Raw genomic sequence first — 20760 nt, forward strand, 5'->3', positions numbered from 1 at the left:
AAAAGAGGTCAAAAGAAGGGCAAGTTGCTATAACATCAGATCCTAGTGGTGAAGAACCATCAGAAATGAAGATGTAATAGAATTCTGTCTCAATACATGAAACTAAGACCTTAATAAACAGATGGCAGCCCTTACCAGTCACTGGGCAAGGAAACTTACTTGCTGCAAAAGGGGAGATGAGCCTGTTTTCATAGACCGAAGGGTAGGGAATGGGCACATAGATCTGGCCAAATCTTAGATGAAACCATTGCACAATCTGGCTCTTAACATAGGCTCTTTAACAGCTCTGTCTTTTGGAAAAGTCCAAAGCTGGGGGTCTATGTGTGGGTAGGCCACTTCCAGGGCTGGAGAGAATTAACTACTGTGAAGTCCAAAGAGCTGTAAGAGGGATGAAGCCAACACACAGAATTACTGAGCGCCTACACGCTCCTCATTAAAAGCGCTTCTTCCCTGGGGGTTTTGCTGGGGGAAGTAAATGGCCAACAGATCCAGAAAACACTAGTCTTGGCTTCCTGCTGAAGCACAGTCTACAAGCACCACTCTCTCCCTTCCCACTGCCATCCTTTGTCATGCCCCACACCAAACTTATTTGGCCCTAGTGTTTACAGCCTGCTACACCACAAATCTTTATTTCCCGTCACCCACTGGCCCAAGCTGTCCCCACTCCCTGTTTCTCCCAGACAAGTTAATAAGACGGAAGGCTCCCTGGAGGCTGAGAGCGGCCAACATTATCACTTGGAAGCAAGGCAGAAATCCTGACACATCGGAAATGACTTCAAGCCTATTAATTACCCTTTCTTCTTTGGCAGATCTTTTGAAAGAGAGCTTGACAAATTGAAAGGATGCTAGCATTGCTTCTCCGCCCCAATTAAGCCCCCACTCCCACCCCAATAACACAAATCTGATTTAGCCTTTTTTCCCACCCAAACCGATTTTTCAGAATTGTACCCAGCTGGAGTACCCCTACTATGATTCACAGGGTCAGGAACACAAAAGGTAAACCCCTCTTTAGAGGTTAAGCCCTTGGTATCATATGCCTCCCTGGAGGGGCTGGCAGGAAGAAGCAGGGAGTGGTCACTTACCTCTACTGTTCTTCCTTTCAGCCCCCTGGGCTTCAGCTGCTGACCAGTGCACCCAGTCTCTTCCCATGTGGGCTCCTCAGGATGCCTCCCCTCACTTACTTGCCTCTCACTTCCAATGGCTTCCCCCTAGGGAGGCCACTGCCAAATACCCACCCAAATAAAGCAGGACAGGGCATCTCTCTGTTTTATCTTCTTCTTGGCACTTAGCTGTACCTGAAATTATGGAGTGTATGTTCCTTCTCCTTGAAGAACACTTATCAAAACATACCTATGTTCTTATGTTCTCTGTAGGATGGCTAGAGCTCAAAAAACAACATGAACATAGAATAGAGTTGCCTGGTAGCCCCAAACTGAATGGGTAGAGAGGGATTAAAGCATGAAGCCAACGGCCTCAAGAACAGGTTGTACTTCTGCAGATGGGAGTGGGGGGTGGGGGTGGATTAGAGTGAGGTGGCCCACAGGGGAGGTTTTACTCCACCACCCTGGGAAGGCCCAAAGGGAACAGCTGGACGAAACAGTGCACCTGTGTGCCTAGCCACCAACTACAGGAAAAAACAATGACCTCAAACTGGAATCTACCCACAGCTTGATGTCCCTGACACTCTAAGAGACCTTGTTATCAGTATTCCACATAGCCTTCTAAGGACACTGTGGATTTGAATCTCCAGGCCTGGCTTTGATAAAGGCAAGGCCACCCACCAGGACCCTAATTTTCTGGTGCCTTTCCACCATATCTCATTTTAAACTCTAACAAAAATCTTTAAGCCATTAACCAGGAAATCATCGTTAAATCATTTGTTCATTTTTATTAGCATCCCGGTAATTAAAGAGAATCATATTTCAGAAATCTTCAGCTGCACTTATCAAAACCCACCCTCCAACCAATCAATTAGTATTACAATAACCGAGGTCCCTCGTTGCTGCCGCTATTAGCATTTTGATTGAATGTCTGTTGAGAAGTGACTGGTAACAGAAGATTGTGTTCAGAAAGTAATGTTTCTTTATTCGTTACCACCGAACCTTGTCTGGTTGTCTCCAGTCTCGACTCAAAAGAGACAAGACAGTTTCCAAAAGCAGTCATTTTGGTGGTGGATTATATTTTCATGAGCTGTGTGGTAAATCAGGCCTAATCACTCCAGAATAGCCAGCTACACACAGGGGCCTCCCACTGGCTGCAACCTCAGACCGGGGAGCTGGGCCGCTATTGCCCTGACAGGATGACAAGGTCCCTTCTGCAGCCTCGCTCTCCTCCACCCAGATCATCCAGGACCGTAAATACCAGGTCGCTCGCAAATGGCCCTTCAGGCAACTCAGATCTAATAATGCCTGTGCCAGAGTGGCCTGTGGCCGCTGTTGTTCACAGGGAAGATCATCATTATTATACACCCCCTTCTCTGCCAAGCACTTGGGAAACCTGTTATTCCAACATTCAGACTTAAGTTCTCCAGTCGTCATAATAATAATAAAAGCGCCAGTCAGTGTAGAGATGGGTTAACAAGCTCCATTATTGGGACAGAAAGGCTGTCTTCTCCAAGCCACAGGAATTAACAAGAGTTCATTAAATCAACAGTCTGTTCCTTCACAGCTCTATTTACAGATACTCCCTCTCTCCAACCCCACCCCCCACTCCGGACCCCCAATCACTGATGCCTTTTGTGAAGACCTCCAGGCACACAATGCCATCACGCCAGCAGAAAAGTTTCCATCTTCCTCTAGCAAGTTAGTCACTGCAGCTGTGGGAACTAAAGAAGTCTGTACTCTAACTTGTCCTGAACAGAAGTAGGGTAGGGGACAGAAGCTGGTATGTGTAGGATGTGAAGGCTATGTGCTCCCTATTATACATATGGTGGCTGGCTACATCTATGCATCGGTTCCTGTACCTGTCCATCCACCCATCCACTACCAATTTGCAACAAAGTATGTTGCCCAAGCTTCACTTTCAGTGCATATGACCTTGGTGTAGGGAACCTCTCTCTATCCCAATGGCAGAGCTGTATTAATGCTTCATTAAAAACCAAAATTAAAGGCTTCCAGAATTCAGGGGGTGGGGGGAATGGGACTAAAAAATATTATTTGTTTCCTGTTTTTTAAAAAAATCTCTTCTCTAAACTCAAGTCTCCTTTTTCTCCCTCAGCTCTTGTTTCTCCCCTGGCTGCCAGCCAAGATTTTATAATAGTGTCAGGTAGCAATTTCATTTTTAAAATGCTCTTATCAAGGATTTAAGGTGAAAGATAAGAACAGCACAGTAAATCTTCATAAAGGAGTGCAGTGTGAGGCATAGTATTTTACAAATCAAAACAGTTAACAAAATGAAAAGGCAAGGACAGGGAAACAAAGTGTGCTGAACAGGGGCTGGAAGGGGGAGGGGAGAGGCTAAGTTAAATAGAAAGATTATCCTTCAGATCTCCCAGCTCCCTTTGGTAATGGTCTTGGCATATTTGCTAAGAATTGCATGAACACTCCAATTTCCATTTTAAAGTAGGATGTTTTCAGAAGGCATATATATTGTCAAACCATTATACACACTTAACCGGGGGTTTTCGACCAAGTCATCTGACCTGCAAGCATGTGTTGCTAATATCACTGCTTTATAATTTATCAAATCAATTTCTTCATGGAATGACTAATAACACATCCACAGCTGCTCTCCTCTTCCCTCCCCAGCTGCTCCCACTCTGGGAGCAGCAGCAACTTGCAATGGCTACCTGCGGTGCCTCAGCCCCCACCTCTACCACACACATTCTGCTAAAGAACATTATAGAAACAAGATAAAGGAGGTAAACCCAGGAGGTGCCACTAATGACCAAACTATTTGTGGAAGCCGCTTTGTTATTTACTACCCAGGAAAAGTTAGCAACACTTCTAATGACCAAGCTAGGGCACTGTTCTTTATTTTATGAGGGGAGGGGAGAGATTTTAATTAGTCTCACAATCAAGAAATTACAACCTATAGTAAGACAAAAACATGTATTTCCTTTCTACCCTTCACACAATGACTTGATTCCAGTGAATTTCAACCAAGGGCCACAGCCAACTCTCACCTACATACAAATACCTAGATGCACACATACCTCACAAAAATCATTCACATATATTCACACAACACATACAGGGCTGGAAATACAATCCCAAAGTGGCAAGGAAGCTTTTGAAACTTGTGAAAATAAACTCATTACAGTTCATTCTAGTTCTTGACAAACACTGTCAATCTCTCTGGGACCTACCTTGCAAGTACACAACAAATAAAAACATACAATTAGATGATTTCTTATTTGCTGAGGAATGATTCAATTGTCCATTAAAGGACAGAGTTCTAAAATTAACAAAGGGAAATTGCTAGGAATTGTGGAGACACATTTTTGTTGTAAAACAGATTAGCACTATGGGCAAAATACAAAGCTTCCTTTGTAAATCCTACCCACTTTTTTTTTTTTTTTTGAAGATAAGACAATAGGATGGGTGAGGAGCAAGGTAAAGGGTAATTTTCAGAGTATGTTTTCTTGTTGTCAGAAAAGTTATCAGATGTTTGCACAGCATAGTTTATACATAAATATAGTAATGGAATCAGATCTCTTTCCAAAACAAATGAAATCACCTTAACTAAAAGAAGACTTCATATGCCTAAGACAGGCAATTTTGGAGGCCAGAAGGAAACAGAACTCTCAGTGCAATACTGTTCTGGGAAGGAAGAGAACATGTGGTCTAGCTCTTCAGCAGATGCCTAGTTAATGACACACCAAGCTTGGGAGCCACCAGGGCAGGTAGTAGGGGTAGTAGGGCTGATTTTCAAAATCAACCATCTTCTTCCACCTTGGCTCTAAGAGCCAGCTATAAAGGTACTAATGGCATATGCTCTTCCTTTTTAGCAAGCAAGCAAAAGATCTCTCACAAGTCTGCTGGGTTCCTCAGCTATCACAGCTTGGGGTGAGAAGAGACTACCACCCTGGGATCCTAGACACAGGTCAGGCTCCCTTGAGCCTGCTCCACAGAAAAGATGGCAGCTGTGCCTTAGTAGACTGTAAGAGTCCTTGGTGATGACACCAAGGTGAGGTCTCCCAGCCCTGGCTGCACATTAACATCTGCTGGGAGAATGTTAAGATAATCAATGCCAGGGCTACTTCTGAGTCTCATTTAATTGGCCTGGGGTGGGGTCCAGGCAACTGCGGCGTTTAAAAATGCGCCAGGTGATTCAAAGAACCACGGGGCTGGTTCAAAGCTCTGATGTGACATCATCATTCCTATCATGTTGTGTGTAGCACCAGGCTGCAGGGTGACTTAGCCATCTCTTCCTGAGGGAGCCTGTCCCTCTGTGAGGAAAATCAAAGCTGTCCACAAGAATTAAAGTAGCGTTTTGGTTTATGAGCAGAATCTAAATTCCAAGTAGAAGAGTATAAAGGAAAAGATGAACTTTGAGAAGGCCTCTTCTCTGCTTCATTGCTCCAGAGCGCTGAAACCTGTTTATGTGTAGAAGAGACTTCCAAAGGGCTGTCCAGGCCCACCACAGTTCCTCCCCAGTGAACAGAAAGCAGCCGGGTGGGAGGTGAGGGTGAGCAGGGCTGGCAGACACCAAACTGAGGCCACTGTGGCTTCTGTGTCTATTCTGGGCCCAGAATGGATGATGTCACCTCCAGCAGCAATGGAAAGCAGTCATGAATCATGCATGCACCAGCCCAGCCCTCTGAGATAATAAATCGGATGTCTGCACTGAGTACGGACGCCTTAGAGCTGTGGCAGGGGCCCAGCTTTGCCTAGGGTACTATGATACGGGCCCCACGCTAGACATTTGCTGTGAAGGAGTTACTTCCAAATATTTCCTGCAATCAAAATGGGTGGCAAGTGGATGAAGAATTTCAGATTTGTAGGGAGCACTCAAAGGCACAGTTTTAATAATTTTTAAATCATGGCAGTTATTTTTTTTGGGGGGTGGGGTGGGGTCCAGTCGTGAACTTTGGGCCTGGGTGCTGTCCCTCAGCTCAAGGCTAGCGCTCTACCACTTGAGCCACGGTGCCACTTCCGGCTTCTTTTTTGCTTATGTGGTGCTGAGGAATCAAACCCAGGGCCTCAGGCATGCAAGGCAAGCGCTCTACCACTGAGCCACCTTCCCAGCCCCTCATGGCAGTTATTTTTGTACACTGCTGGTTTGCTGACCATACCTGAGGGGCACTTCCACACTGTAATTATCCACTACTGCCGGGCTGGGCCTACCAGTGTCCTGACCACTGTAGATGTCGTGACCTCTAGTAGGTGTTGCCAGTTATGTAGTTTAAAATTCACTCCAGCATGGAATTTGGCACATGTCCCTACCTAAAAGGATTTCTGGGACCACCACCACCACCACCACCACCACCACCACCACCACCACCACAACAAAAACTCAAGATGTCTGTCTGGCAGCTTTTGAAGTTGGATGTTGTCTTGTTGAGATATTTTTTAAACTTTTTCCCAGGAGAGGGAAGTAGAGGCACTATGGAAGGATGCCAAGGGGCATGTCCTCACACACACGAGTGCTCCTCATTTATTTTTTTCCCCTTCCGTCTTTTTGGGTTTTTCTTTAAACCTTATTTGCCTAAACAGCTAAGTTTAATGACCCAACTGGAAAAACCCGCTCAACTCACTATGTACTGATGGAACTTTGACAACTCCTAACTGGGTTGGTTACTCTTTGGCTGCTAAAGAAATGACTAATAAAATTGAGAGAGAGAGAGAGAGAGAGAGAGAGAGAGAGAGAATGTGTGTCTGTGCCCCCAAAAACTATTGACCATCTTCAACAAAATCAATTTTGGGGTCTTTGACTAAATAGACATGGGCAAGGCACAACCCACATCAGGATGTGGGGCTGTGGTATCAGTTACAGAAGTAGTATTTTCTCTAATTTCTCTTGTACATGATTTTACGGAGGGAGGAAATGGGTTGCAGGGCATAGACAAAGAAGCCTGTGTGGGGCCACCAGGACTGCAGCTTATTGGTGAACAAACAGGTATATCCTGTAGAAAACACTGCTTGGCTCTAGAGCTGCTCTAGCAGATTGGGGGTAGGGATGGTGGGAGGAGTGTTGAAAGCAACAGAAATGTATTTGGTCTTTGTAAAATCAAAGGCTGACATCCAGTGCTGGCAGGGCAGTGCTCTCTTAAGGTTCTGGGGAAGAGTCTGTTTATGTCTTTCTGCTACTCTCCTTGGTTTACAGTTCTATCACTGCCTCTGCCTCTGCTTTTGAGAAAACATGGCCATACATGTGTCTTTCTGCACATGGAACACTGGATCAATCTACTCTGGAAAGATCCCATTTTAACTTGGTTAACCTCCAAAGATACATATCTATTTCCAAAGATGATTACACTCAAGTATGAGGGCATAGGTCTTCAACACATACTTTTCAAGGACCCAACTCAATCCACAGTACCTTCCAGTGTAGAAAACCCCACAGCATCTGCCAATTGCTTCTTAAGAGTCAATATTGTTTCTAGTCAACAAACCTCAGGCTATATTTCCCAAGTCATGATGGTCGCAGTGTTATTTAAGAAAACAGTAATAGTTAATAGTGGAATAATAATACAGTCTCCTAAACATTAGGATGCTTCACAAATATTCTATCACTTAAACCTCCCAGGTCCATCTAACAGATGGGAAAAGTGAGGTTCACACAGCTGTGTGTGGAACCTGAACCCAGCCTAAACACTACACAGCTGGACGGTTCCCCAGCTTCGTCCACAGGGTGTGACCTCATCTCTAAAGGTATGGGCAAGGACCCAGAGGAAGATTCTGTACTTCCCTCACAAGAGCCAACTATGTTTACTAACCTTAACTTGGGTACTCTGAACTCTGGATGGGGCTACCCTGTTCTGACCCCTTGTCCTCTGGTGCTAGATGAAATGGAACAAATAGGCAGATGGGACACAGATTGCTATTCTAATAATAGCACATTGTCCTGAGAAGAGCAGAAACTACGCAGAAAATCCTCATCCATCCATCCTGACTCTCTGTTTATGGAAAGAACAAGACAGAGGCGACTTGGAGGTGAAGAAGTCTCTACTACACACAATCAAGTCTGCTGCTCGGGACCGCCTTGGTCTCCAGGGAGGCCAGACATGTCCTTCATGCCACACACAGCGTCGGAGACACCCAGGATGCATAAGCTCTGAAACTGCATGCAACTTGAAAAATATGTACACAGATGCCGGGAACAAGGTAGATGTGACAACATTATAGTGTCAGGGTGTTGGGACAAGTACCTAGAGGAGGATTTTTTTCTTTTGAAAATTCTCTTGTATGTTCACACATCATCACACTGACAAATTCAAACTGGAATGGAATTTAAAAGCTTATGTGAAAAAGTAAATGTTTGAATAGATAATAAACACACGTGGGACAAAAATTCAAAAGGTAAATCAGACTACAAAACAAAATCAAAAACAAAAGGTTCCCCTCACCCTCCATCTCTCTCCCTCTCTGGTCACTTAATCTTTTCAGAAGCAAACAACCACTTTTATACAGCTTTTTTTTTTTGGTTGGTCATGGGGCTTGAACTCTGGGCCTGGGCGCTGTCCCTCAGCTCTTCAGCTCAAGGCGAGCGCTCTACCACTTGAGCTACAGCGCCACTTCCGGTTTTCTGGTGGTTTATTGGAGATAGGAGTTTCACGGTCTCTCCTGCCCGGGCTGGCTTTGAACCGCTATCCTCAGATCTCAGCCTCCTGAGTAGCTAGGATTACAGGCGTGAGCCACCAGCGCCTGGCTTTTATACAGTTTTATACAAGTATGTTTTTATCTATGGATTCATGTATACTGGTATATAAAACATGTTGAGTGTTTATTATGGCCAAGGATGCTTCTTAACCTTCTCTTTTTTATTAAATGCTGCAAGCCTCAGGTTATATCACAGAGAAGTTAAGGAGCTAGTCCAAGGTGACACAGCAATTAAGCCACAGAGCTTAGATTCCAACTGTCTGGATCCAGAGTCATGTGTTCTTAACCATTTCTAGTTTCTGTGGCAAGCTTTGTAGAAATACTCGATGTACACATCAGCATATGTGTTGTATGTAAAGGCTAGTTCCATGCAAGCTTTTGCATGGTTCAAAGCTAGCCTGGGCAGCAAAATCTGTGAGACTCAGCTCCAATTAACCATCAAAAAAAAAAATCCAGAAGTGGAGCTGTGACTCAAGTGGTAAAGCATCAGCCTTGAGCAAAAAAGCTGAGGAAGAGTGTCCAGGCCCTGAGTTTAAGCACACACACACACACACACAAACACACACACACACACACACACACACACACACACACACACACACACACACACACACACACACACACACACACACACACACACGGAGGAGGGAGGGAGAGGGGGAGAAGGAGAAGGGGAGAGGGAGAGGGCAAAGGGGAGGAGAGGGGGAGAGAGAGAGAGGAAATAGATGGTGGTTTATTTTGTGGGCAGGGAAAGAACAGGTGGTTGAACCCCAGATCTCCTCCTAAGCAGGTGACCATCTCACCTCCATAGGAAACACAGTTACCTGCATGAGATCACTGAGCCCATGGAGAAGCTGGGGTTTGAATCCAAAGACAGCAACTTCTAAAGCTTAGGCTCTTTCTCGTTCTGGGACATGAGCAGACATTGAGATACAAATAGTCTGGCGTCTGCCCTCTGACCCATAAGGCTCCAACAGCAGCAACAAACCCAGAGCATACAATCCCTAGAACTCCTCTGGGAACCTCAAGCCCATAGGGAAGTAGCTGCCCACGACTTTCAGAGACCTCTGACTCAGCCCTATGTGACCTAGTAGGCTCTAACGGGTCAAGTCACCAAGCAGAGGCCTCTTTCCCCTTTGGGCCTCCGCATTCTGCCCTCATCCAGCTCACAGAGCACTGGTGAGACTCACAGCCTGGGCCTCTATGGGAACAAGAGGCAACAAAAGGCTCATTGTCCCCCTGCACAAAAATCCACTTCTGGGTCAATGAAGTTCTGACCCTGGGCCCACTCCCTTCTCTGGCTTCTGAGGGCCATGCCCAGGGGAAGGCAGGAAGGCCATTAGCTCACCACCCTTTTGATGCCAGGGCTTTTATTTCAAAGGAAAGAAGTTTACAATTTATACTCAGGCTAAAGAAAACTGGGCTCCCCCAGGAAACCAGCCCCCCTCACTGCCACCCCCCCAGCTCTGCAGGCTCCCCTGTTTCCCTGGCTCAGGCCTGTTGCTAGGCACAGGAGAGGTTTTGTAGGACTCTGTGGCTCCAAAGCAAAGCAGGTGAACAGAACCCGAGCCACTGTGTTGATTAATATCGCAAGAGACAGCACCGGAATGGGTGCTTCCGGAATTGAGTTAGCTCAGGGGAAAAAAAAAAATTAAAGTGCACTCTTTGCTTTCCTGTCAGAAATAAAATTAAGGTCTTGGATCGATGTTGCCAGCACTGGGGCATCTACTGGAATCTCTAATGGCCTCCTCTACATGTTTTCAAATTCATGTTCCCCTTCAACCCTGCCCTTTTAATTGGTTATTTGTGAGGTCATGTTTGCACCAATTTCTCAGGAAGGCTAATCGTGTTTATTTAATGAGAAAATAAAATGCACGGACAGCTCTGGAGCTGGACTATGAATGAGGACTCAGAGTGGGGGCCTGTGCCCCCTGCCCCACCCCCTCCCTCACCCTCACTATTGCAAGGTTGTGGGATAAGAGTGAAGCCATATCGAGGGCCCCTCACCCCCTCCCCTTTTTTACTTTGGTCGGTCGTGGGGCTTGAACTCTGGGCTTGGACACTGTCCCTGTGCTCTTCAGCTCAAGGCGAGCACTCTACCACTTGAGCCATAACACCACTTCCAGTTTTCTAGTGGTTTACTGGAGATAAGAGTCTCACAGACTTTCCTGCCAGGGCTGGCTTTGAACCATGATCCTCAGATCTCAGCCTCCTGAAATAGCTAGGATTATAGGCGTGAGCCACCGATGCTTCGCTTACCTCACCCCCTTTTCAAATACACTCAGTTGAAAACATGGAACCTGGGGGTCTGAGAATCTAGGAGAGAGAGAAGTGGATATCCATTTATTGCTGCACCCCACAACTCTTCCTCATTCTAACCAAAGTGTGCCCAACTTGTAGTCTGCACATAACACTGCTGTCAGAATCTCTTACAGTGCCCCAAGCCACCACTGTTCCTGGCCTTTAAGACCTCTCTTGTCCATCAATGTCTAACTGTAGAAAGTTTGGTGAGACTTAAGTTTCTATCCCATTCGGACAACTCTTTCCTAGATTGCTGGTGTGGTAATTCCTTACCTAAATAGCTGCCCCACACTGACAATGGCCCATCCAGTCTTTATAATCCCATCAAGACCCCATGCTTGCCTAAGAGGCCAACCAGAAAGTTTGAGGGCCAAATCACACTACAACTACACTGATAGCTCTGTGAGGCCAAGACCCTCCGCAGGGTTGGCCTGTGACACACAGTTGCTTTCTTATTCACTGGATTCCAATTCAGGTACAGAATTAGGATCAATACTAGTAACAATCAGCCACTGATTTATAGGTTTTCAATAAACCTGTTTATATATCTCAGACATGGGGCAGGATTTGATGGGTACTTAGCACTATGGGGATGCAGCCTGGAGAGGTTGGAAAATATCACTGGCATAATTCTAATAGGGCAGACCAGCAGCAAATCTCATTTCAGATTCCAAAGGTGGGGCATGTGGACACTGGTATTTTTCAGGGTGACTTCTTATCATGTCAGAACCAATGTTACAACCAGTGGAGACAGTACCTTATCCTTAGCTTATCCAAAAACCCCTCTTGGGTGTGACCTCTATCAAACACCCTTCTTCTAACCCACAAAGTCCCATTTTCAGCTTGTAAATGCCAGTTTCTACCTCAGGCAAGTAAAATTCAGACTGTTACAGTGTTTTCATCGGGGGAAAAACATTTACTTTGTCTTTGACATCGCACAAATGAAGAAATGCTTTTATAACTGGTGGCAAGGGGTGGGGATCTGCTGGGGTAGTGGTAGGGGTGTCTTTATATAACCCAAGACTGGTCCTAAACTCTTGATCTTCCTGCCTCAGCCTCCTAGTGCTTGGATTATAGAGATATACCACCATACAGCTTTTGTGTGTGTGTGTGTGTGTTTTTTTAACAATTCAATTTATGCCTCTGTGAAACTCTTTTTTACATGCCTCCTCTGTTTTTGACAAACAGGCACCAATAAACAAATAATTACAGTGAGACGCTCAATCATCTTTATATGGTGTTACTAATCCTGACTTCAGAGGTCAATTTCAAAAGTGAGTATCTGGCAGGTATTCAAGACATTAAGGGCTGTTTTTTCTCCTTAGAAAAGCATTATCTTCTATCACAGATTCAGTTACATCTTTCCTGGCACCATTTTAGTAAATAAACTGATTACACAAATTATGGAGACCTTAAATTCAGGCCAACTGCTTTCGGGACAGAGACTCTGAGCAAGCTTTAAGGGAGAAGCCAAGGGCTGAGTTCAGTAGCCCTGGACCTGAAGGTAAGTTTATGGAAAGTTCCTCCCTCTGGCTGGATCTGCCCGCTATGGGCCTCTCCAGTGAGAAGACACAGCCATCCTGGGAAAAGACCCCCTCTGTTCAAGGACCTGCTGCAGCTGGTGCAGAGGAAAGGCCCTTTTCTTTGAGGCTGGTGGCTCTCAGGAGTTGTTGTTCCTCCCCAAAGCCATTAGCATTACAGTTAATAAGTGACTGCTAACTGTTGGGAGAAGTCATCCATCACGCTAATCTTTATTTTTCTCTCAGTGTATCCTGTTTCTTTGCCTCTGGCAACCTTCCACAGCAAACAGGCCTGCTGGGTAATGGCAGCCACAGGGATGTCCAGGGCCAGAGACCATTCCTTCTCCAGTGGACCCTCCCCAGGAGATGGCATAAGCTTCAGAGACTCCCCACACATTTCCCAATAGGCTCCCAACCATTCAGCTATCCCCTGGAGGGGCCCAGCAGTGCAGGGTTCAGGAACCCAGGGCCTGGGGTCAGAGGGAGGAACAGCTGGATTGACCCTCATCTAGGGGGCTCTGACCCACCAGACGGAAGTGAACGTTGGACTTATTTCTGCAATCAACATGCTCAAATTCCACTTACTCAACAAAGCTGAGGGTGTGGGGACAAGTGCAGAGAGCAGGAGCGATTCTACCCCTCCCTCCTCCTTTCCACTCCAAGGACAATGCTTGGCTGTTTCCTCTCTCAGGTAGCACCCCTCCCCTCCCCCACCCTGGGATCAATACCTAAAGATGAGTTTCAGATCAAGTCTTGAGTTTTGCAAGGATAAAGCAACAAATTTCCCCCTGATGATTAAATCCGTTGATGATCAGCCCAATATTTTTCAGACTACCGCTAACAACTTTCAGCAAATGCAATGACGCTGAGAAAATTGGGAAGCCATCACTCTCTCTCCTCTAAGCACAAATCATCTCGGGGAAGGCCAAGGATGAAGTGATGGGCAAGGCCAAGATGGCCCCCAGCTTCTACCACTAGCTCAGTTCCTTGTCTGGAACTTGCTATGTAGTATTCCCCAAACTTATAGTTTCTCCATCTGGAAATGGAGGAGTATCATGGTCCAGTAAGAAGTGTTGATGTGGAGAAAAAAGAAGCACAAGGAAGCACTCAGCCTCTAAAGTCACCACTCTCCTGCTTGCATGACTGCCCAGCATCATGTCTGCACAGGGGCTAAGAGCCAGGGCTGCAGGTCACACAGACTGGGTTGATGTCCCAACTCTGCTTCTACCTGTGTGCCTCTGAGCTGCACAGCTCACCTACAGATGTTGGCCATCAAACAGCCCCAGGAGCTGCAGGCAACCATGCTGTTCCAGCACTGAGTATGTTCACTGCTAGGAAAGTGATGTCTGTTTCTACTGAGATGGTTCAAGTATACGTTTAGACAGCTATGAAGCCATGACAGCAGAGGCCAGGGTGAGAATTGTGACAGGATGCTCAGACCCCTTTCAGGATTGAGGAGCAGTCACTGGAAATGCCTGAGAATGGTCCCTGTGGAATTTCCTCAGCAGAAAACCCAGGTCAAACCAGCTTCCTGAAGAGTAGGGGGATGGATGAGATAAGGAGAAGTAGAAGGTGGGAAGGGTGGTGTTACATCCAGTGATAGATCATGTAGGCACAGAGCTGACTTCTTACCTCTCCTGGAGCAGGAAAAGGGCCTCCCTATTTCAGAAGGCATCCCAGACCAGTTTTGCCACAGTCTCCATTCAAGAGCACTTTGTAGTGAGCTTCCTGGAAGCTCAGCCCAGTACAGAGTTGTCAGGGATGCCCCTCCTGGAGCAATTGCTCACACCTGTAATCCTAGCTGCCCGGGAGGCTAGGATCTGAGGATGGAGGTTCAAAGTCAGTATGGGCAGAATAGTCCATGGCATACCAATTACCCACCAAAAAGCCAGAAGCAGTTTTGAGTGAGAAAGCCACGTGAGAGCATGAAGCTCGGTGTGCAAGCCCCAGTACCAGTACTAAACAACAACACCCCCACTCCCTCTCACACACAGACTTTTTAAAGGACTTTATCTTGGAATGCCTGAGGTAAGAATCTAAGTCCTGATACACACTTTAGGCCCTGGATTCCTCAGTGCCCATAATTTTAAAGGAAGAAGCTGAGATGGTTGAGGGCTGGGAAGGAAGCTCTGGTATAAGTGAGGCAGAGTTCAAACTCAAGCCCAAAAGAAAATTCCTCCTGCACTATTTTGAGGGGTTAGAAGGTATATTTGGCCTAAAGCTTCCACCTGTGCAGAAACAACACTGGAAACAGGGATGGAGGGGTTGGGGGGGGGGGGGGGAGAGAAGGTAGATCCCAAGTTTTTCTTCTAGAAACTTCTTGGCATGCCTTCCCCCTGATGCTTTATTTTTTGGTGGTATTTGTGGTGTGCACCTCATACATTCTAAGCTGGCACTCTACCACTTGAGACACACCTCCGGTCCTACTTTTTTGTCAGTTATTTTGGAGATCAAATCTGCCTGGCTGTCCTCAAACATTGTACAATCCTCTGGATCAGCCTGCCAAGTGTCTAGGATTAAAAGCGTGAGCCACTGATACCAGATTCTTTTTTTTTTTTTTTTTTTTTTTTTGTCGGTTGTGGGGCTTGAACTCTGGGCCTGAGCATTGTCCCTGAGCTCTTTAGCTCAAAGTGAGTGCTCTACCACCACTTCCAGTTTTCTAGCCGTTAACTGGAGATTAAGAGTTTCACAGACTTTCCTGCCCAGGCTGGCTTTGAACCACGATCTTCAGATCTCAGCCTCCTGAGTAGCTAGGATTACAGGCATGAGCCACTGGCACCCAGCTTGATACCTGATTCTTATATCACGTTTTAATAAGAAGCTCTCTGTTTCTCCTCTTGTTCTAGGTTCCACAACCATATAGCTGCATTGAGCTGATCCTATAACCAGGACAGGGGCCTTAATTTCTGGTAGAGCAATCGGATGTTTGCACTGGCCCTTCTTTGCTGGGGTTGGGGCAGGAATATGCACACACCAGGCTCTGCCTGCTTTCCTGTCCACAGTGTCCTGTAGAAGTCTGGATTCAGGAGAGCCTTCAAGAACGTCCTCAGGCTTCCCTGAGCACTGTGTAGTAGCTTCGACCTTTCTCTACCTCCTCCACACAGCTGGGCCCCAACTCTAGCCTTCTTGCATTCCTCTCCTTTGGAAACTGAAAATAGGAGCAACCTTGTGTCCAGCAGTAGGGCTCTGGTTAACAGTAAGGGACAACTTATCCAGAAGTCTGCCACTGAGTAAGAATCTACCTCTGTCAGAGCCTAGTAGTGTGACCTCCACAAGCTTTCAGCCCTCAGGCTCCTTAGATGACAACAAACTTCCATCCCTAATCAGCTGTGAGGGTTGATGACAAAATGACACAGTAGAAGGTCTTAGCATAGCAGATCAAAAACACTTCTTTCCATTGATCATCAAAAAAAGGAAGCCACAGGCCTGGGGCTGGAGTTCAGTGGTGCAACCTATGCTCAGCAGCGAGAAGCCCAGAATCAGATCACCAACACAAGGAGAGGAAGTAAAGAAGGGAGGGAGAGGAAAGAAGGGAACGGAAGACCGCTAATACTGCTTGAATGCTGCTCCAAAATCTTCTACAATTATGATTTCTAACAGTAAAGACTGAATGCCACATAGATGGGCACTGCAACCCTGAAAAATAAAGGATGAAAATGTTCTTCTTACCAAACCCTTCCCATCTGGCCATAACACTGAAAGAACAGTATTTGGAATTGGCAGTCTAAGGGTTGAGGCTGTGCTGAGATATGTAAGTTACAATCCCTGAACCTGGGTTTATCACACCCACAAAACAGAAGGGACAGTCATAACGGTAACAAGAGCTAACCCTGATGCATAATTGACACTCAACATTCCACCCCCAACAGTCCCAGTAAGGAGGTACTACTATTATTCCCATTTTACACATGAATAAACCCAGGCATAAAATAGGTGCTTTTGTCCAACGTCATACAACCTTCCAATGGCTGCTGAGAAGGTCAACTTAGAAAATGCAACAAGGAAATTGCACTTCTGTTATTGCTTTGTTTTTTTACTTTTTTTTGGTCGGTCATAGTACTTGAACTCAGGGCTTGAGCTCTTTTGCTCAAAGCTAGTGCTCTACTACGTTGAGCCACAACACCACTTCTGGTTTTCTAGTGGTTAATTAGAGATTAAGAGTCTCACAGAATTCTCTGCCTGGGTTGGCTTGGAACCATGATCCTCAGATCTCAGCTTCCTGAGTACCTAGGATTACAATACATAGACCACCATGCTTGGCTTGGTACTTTGGAAACCATAATGTGGACAATGGCCAAGGACATTCACAAATTTCCCATCACAGCATTACCTTCCTCCTCTCCCTCTAAAGCAACTTGGTAGACACAACCAGATATTTGAAATTTGCATGCTTTTCCTCTCTTTGTCTTTCCCTACTCCTCACCCCCTACCCCTTCCCATCTCTTCCCTCCACAAACACTTGTCACCACTGTAGGCCACCCAATTCTCATTTTCCCATCTTGAGGTCACTGTAGATGGGCACGAGATGCTTGGTGACCAGGCAAATCAGGACACACTTGTCCTCCCACTCTGCCAGCCAAACCCCGACATCCCCCTTCATTGCTTCCTCCCCTTTGCTTATTAGCTGCCTTCTTCAAACAGGAAAGATGCACAGTCAATGCTGGGTAACTGCTTCTAATAACAGGTGATAGCAAGAATGCAAACAACGAGAGAAACATCTAAATGCAATCCAAGTGGCAAGGAAACATAGCTCACTGGGCTCACTAGCAGCTCCCTACCACCTTCAGAAAAATGCCCCACACCCTTTCCTACCCCCACACCTTAGCTTTCTGAGGCTCCACTCTCATTAACTGTTAATAGAGACCCCAGAAACCTAATGCTCCTGGAGAACAGAAGAATGGAATGCTATGTCATAATCTTCTTTGAGTCTACTACCTCTAGGGAAGATTTTCTAGATTCTTTCAATTTTATTTATTTATTTATTTATTTATTTTGCCAGTCGTGGGGCCTGAACTCTGGGCCTGGGCATTGTCCCTCAGCCCTTCAGCTCAAGGCTAGTGCTCTACCACTTGAGCCACAGCACCATTTCCAGCTTTTTCTGCTTATGTGGTGCTGAGGAATTGAACCCAGGGCCTCATGCATGCAAGGCAAGTGCTCTACCACTGAGCCACCTTCCCAGCCCCTCAGTTTTATTTTTCAAGACAATAATTTTAACATGTTCTGTTGGGAGGGGAGGTCAGGGCCACCTTTGACAAGTTCAATGCTAGGGATCCTTTCCCAAGGAGAGCTCGACCACACGACATTTTATAAGTCTGGGATCCCAGGTTGGCATCCATTTTCTTTAACATGAATAGGACAGGAGGAACACAAGAGAGTCGACAAAACAATACACTTGTCCCTACACATTCTCAAGTACCACAAGGGACTGCTCCATCTTCAACTGCTGTACTCAGCAAACAAACAACACCAGGTTCTCTCTCTCTCTAGATAGTCTGCATCTAAACTACCTTCATCGGTACAAATTGAGAATTCAATTTTGAGGAATTACTACAAATAATTTCCACCACAATCACTTAGCGCTGAGGTTAACAAAGGATTAAGAAAGTCTGGATTAGAAATCTTATCTGAATGTGTGCTGAGTGTGGCTGTATCCAGTCAGAGTTCCCAAGCCAAAAATGGATGGGGGTTTTAATTATCTGTATCTGGATTCTCTGTGCTAAGGTGGCTGTCCATTAATGGAGACCTTCAACAAATGGCCACCAGTTCCTGCTTGCTTTGGGATTCTTCCTGGAATCCTAGTTAGTGGGACTGGACATGAGCAGTGACAGAGGCCAGCAAGAGAGTGTAGGGACAACTTTCTCAAGCTGGGGCATCTTACCTCTGTGCCTGTTGGTGGTTTTATCAAACATCAGCATCGCATCCTCCACCTGCAAAATACAAAAGAGAGACAGCTTTAGGGATTTCCACAAAACGCATACAACATTATAAACAGTGGGGGGGTAGAAGCGGTAGTTTCCACTATAGGTGTAATAGTGGTTCCCTAAAGAAGATTTGAAAAAAAAAGAAAAAAAGAAAAAAAGAATGTAATTGTGCATCTTTCTGCCTAGTACTATAGCTAACACATGGTATATTTTCCTTTATTATTTACTTTAAAAAGTGTCTGATGATTTTAATATGGCTTACAGTGTATTGTATATGGAATTCTCTTCGTTTCATGCTTTAACAAGTAACTATCTTGAATACTGCAAACTTATTACAGCTTACTTACTATATCATTATTTTCTTTTTCTTTTCTCTTTTTTTCTTTTGGTGGGTCCTGGGGCTTGAATTCAGGGCCTGGGTGCTGTCCCTGAGCTTTATTGCCACTTGAGCCACAGCTCCACTTCCACCTTTGGGGGGTAATTAATAATTAGAGATAAGAGTCTCACAGAGTTTTCTGCTAAGGCTGGCTTTGAACCAAGATTTTCAGATCTCAGCCTCCTGAGTAGCTACGATTACAGGGGTAAGCCACAGCTCTTTTTTTCTTTTTGTGGTACTGGTGTGTTTGAATTCAGGGCCCTGTGCTTGTTCAGCTTGCTTGATCGCTTGGGTTCTATCCCTTGAGAACTACAGCCCTGATTTTTGCTGGTTATTTTAGAGACAGGGTCTCACAGGCTTTTCTGCATAAACTTTTCAAACTATGATCTTCTAGATCTCAGCCTTTTGAGTAGCAAGAAGTATAGGCCTGAGTCACCTGCACCCTGCTATGAATACTATCCTGATCACAGCAGGATTTCATAGGGCAGGAAGCTTAGTTATTTCCCTCTGATGATTCTTTACATTGTTTCCAGTTATCAATGAGACTTCAACTTAACTGTTACGGGACAGACTATGCTCCCTAAAATTCATATACTGAAATCCTGACTCCCCAATACTGTGTACATGACTTTTAATGGGGGGGGGTGGTGGTTATGTGCCTTGAACTCAAGGCCTGGGCTCTGTCCCTGAGCTCTTTTGCTCAAGGCTAGTGCTCTACTACTTTGAGCCACAGTGCCACTTCTGGTTTTCAGTGGTTAATTGGAGTTAAGAGTCTCACAGGGTCTTTTCTGCTTGGGCTGGCTGGCTTTGAAACGTGATCCTCAGATCTTAGCCTCCTGATACATAACTGTATTTCGAGGGAGGTAATTAGGGTGAAGAAGACAGTCACATTCAGAAGACAGTCACCTACAAGCTAAGGATAGACAGGCCTCAGAAGAAACCAACTCTACTGTATTGGATTCTAGCTTCCAGAATTATGAAAAAATAGACTTCTGTTGTTGGAACTACTCTGTGGTACTTACTATGGCAGCTATGGCAAACAAATGTACTGATCCTAGGACCTTTGCCAAACAAACAAAGAGAAGAAAACACCAAGAACAATTTCTGTCTGCCCTTAAACCCACAATGATCCTGGATGTTTCTAGCATCTTGCAATCATTTTGGGAGTTTCTAACAATAAGATTTCAGAAGTCACACTTGATTGGCAAGTAGATTTCAGAAACTCAATACTTAATGAACCATGTCTAGCCTCAGAATCCATTCCTTTTGTTTTAAATCAAATTCTTTATTCCACACAGCATCTATTTAGCCTAGGTATTTGTCTTAACTCATCAGCTATTTAGCTAAAGTACCTGGTCTGTTCTTGTGAGCAGCCTGCTCTTGACTGGCAGCAGAAATACAACCCAACTTATGTGGTTATGGGTGGAAAAGCGTCAGCCAGAGGGCTCTGTCCTAGGAGCATTTTCCCACATGTGGATGTAACTAGGAATGACTGAGAATCATTGATTTGTGCTCAAAGGCTCATAAATGAGCCTGGAGGCTTGAGCTAAGCCAGCTGAGAAAAGGAATCCCAGGCTATTCACTCTTCACTCCTCCCAGACTATGAGCTGCAACTTAGGAGAAGACACTGGGAGAAGCAAGAAAACAAGGTTTAAAACAGCGCCTACAGACAACTCAAATCTATTTTTCTAGATGCTATCAGATATAATGTAGAGAAGAGCAAAAAGTCCAGGTAAGGATGGAAGAAAGGGTAGGCAAGGCCATCACCAATCTTGAAGGGACTTGGCCTAGCTTAAAAAACTCCTGGAGACAGGGCCCCCTTTTGTTGCTAAGCAACCAAGCCTGAACAAACAGGCTCCTGAGGCCTTCCCCTTCTGGTC

At 45.5% G+C, this 20760-nt stretch overlaps 1 protein-coding gene across 8 annotated transcripts in view; it reads right to left on the reverse strand.

Annotated features, from left to right (window-relative positions):
• The window catches only part of Msi2 (musashi RNA binding protein 2), a 373812-nt gene that overhangs the window by 112442 nt on the left and 240610 nt on the right, over positions 1–20760 (reverse strand). For all 8 annotated transcript variants that reach the window (XM_069993232.1, XM_069993231.1, XM_069993230.1 and 5 more), the window contains one exon: positions 18462–18510. In XM_069993232.1, coding sequence (XP_069849333.1) covers positions 18462–18510 — 49 coding nt within the window. The remainder of the gene's footprint in view (positions 1–18461; positions 18511–20760) is intronic.

This window comes from Dipodomys merriami, unplaced genomic scaffold (genome assembly GCF_024711535.1).
Source record: "Dipodomys merriami isolate MVZ:Mamm:240054 unplaced genomic scaffold, mDipMer1.0.p SCAF_42, whole genome shotgun sequence".
Taxonomy (NCBI): domain Eukaryota; kingdom Metazoa; phylum Chordata; class Mammalia; order Rodentia; family Heteromyidae; genus Dipodomys; species Dipodomys merriami.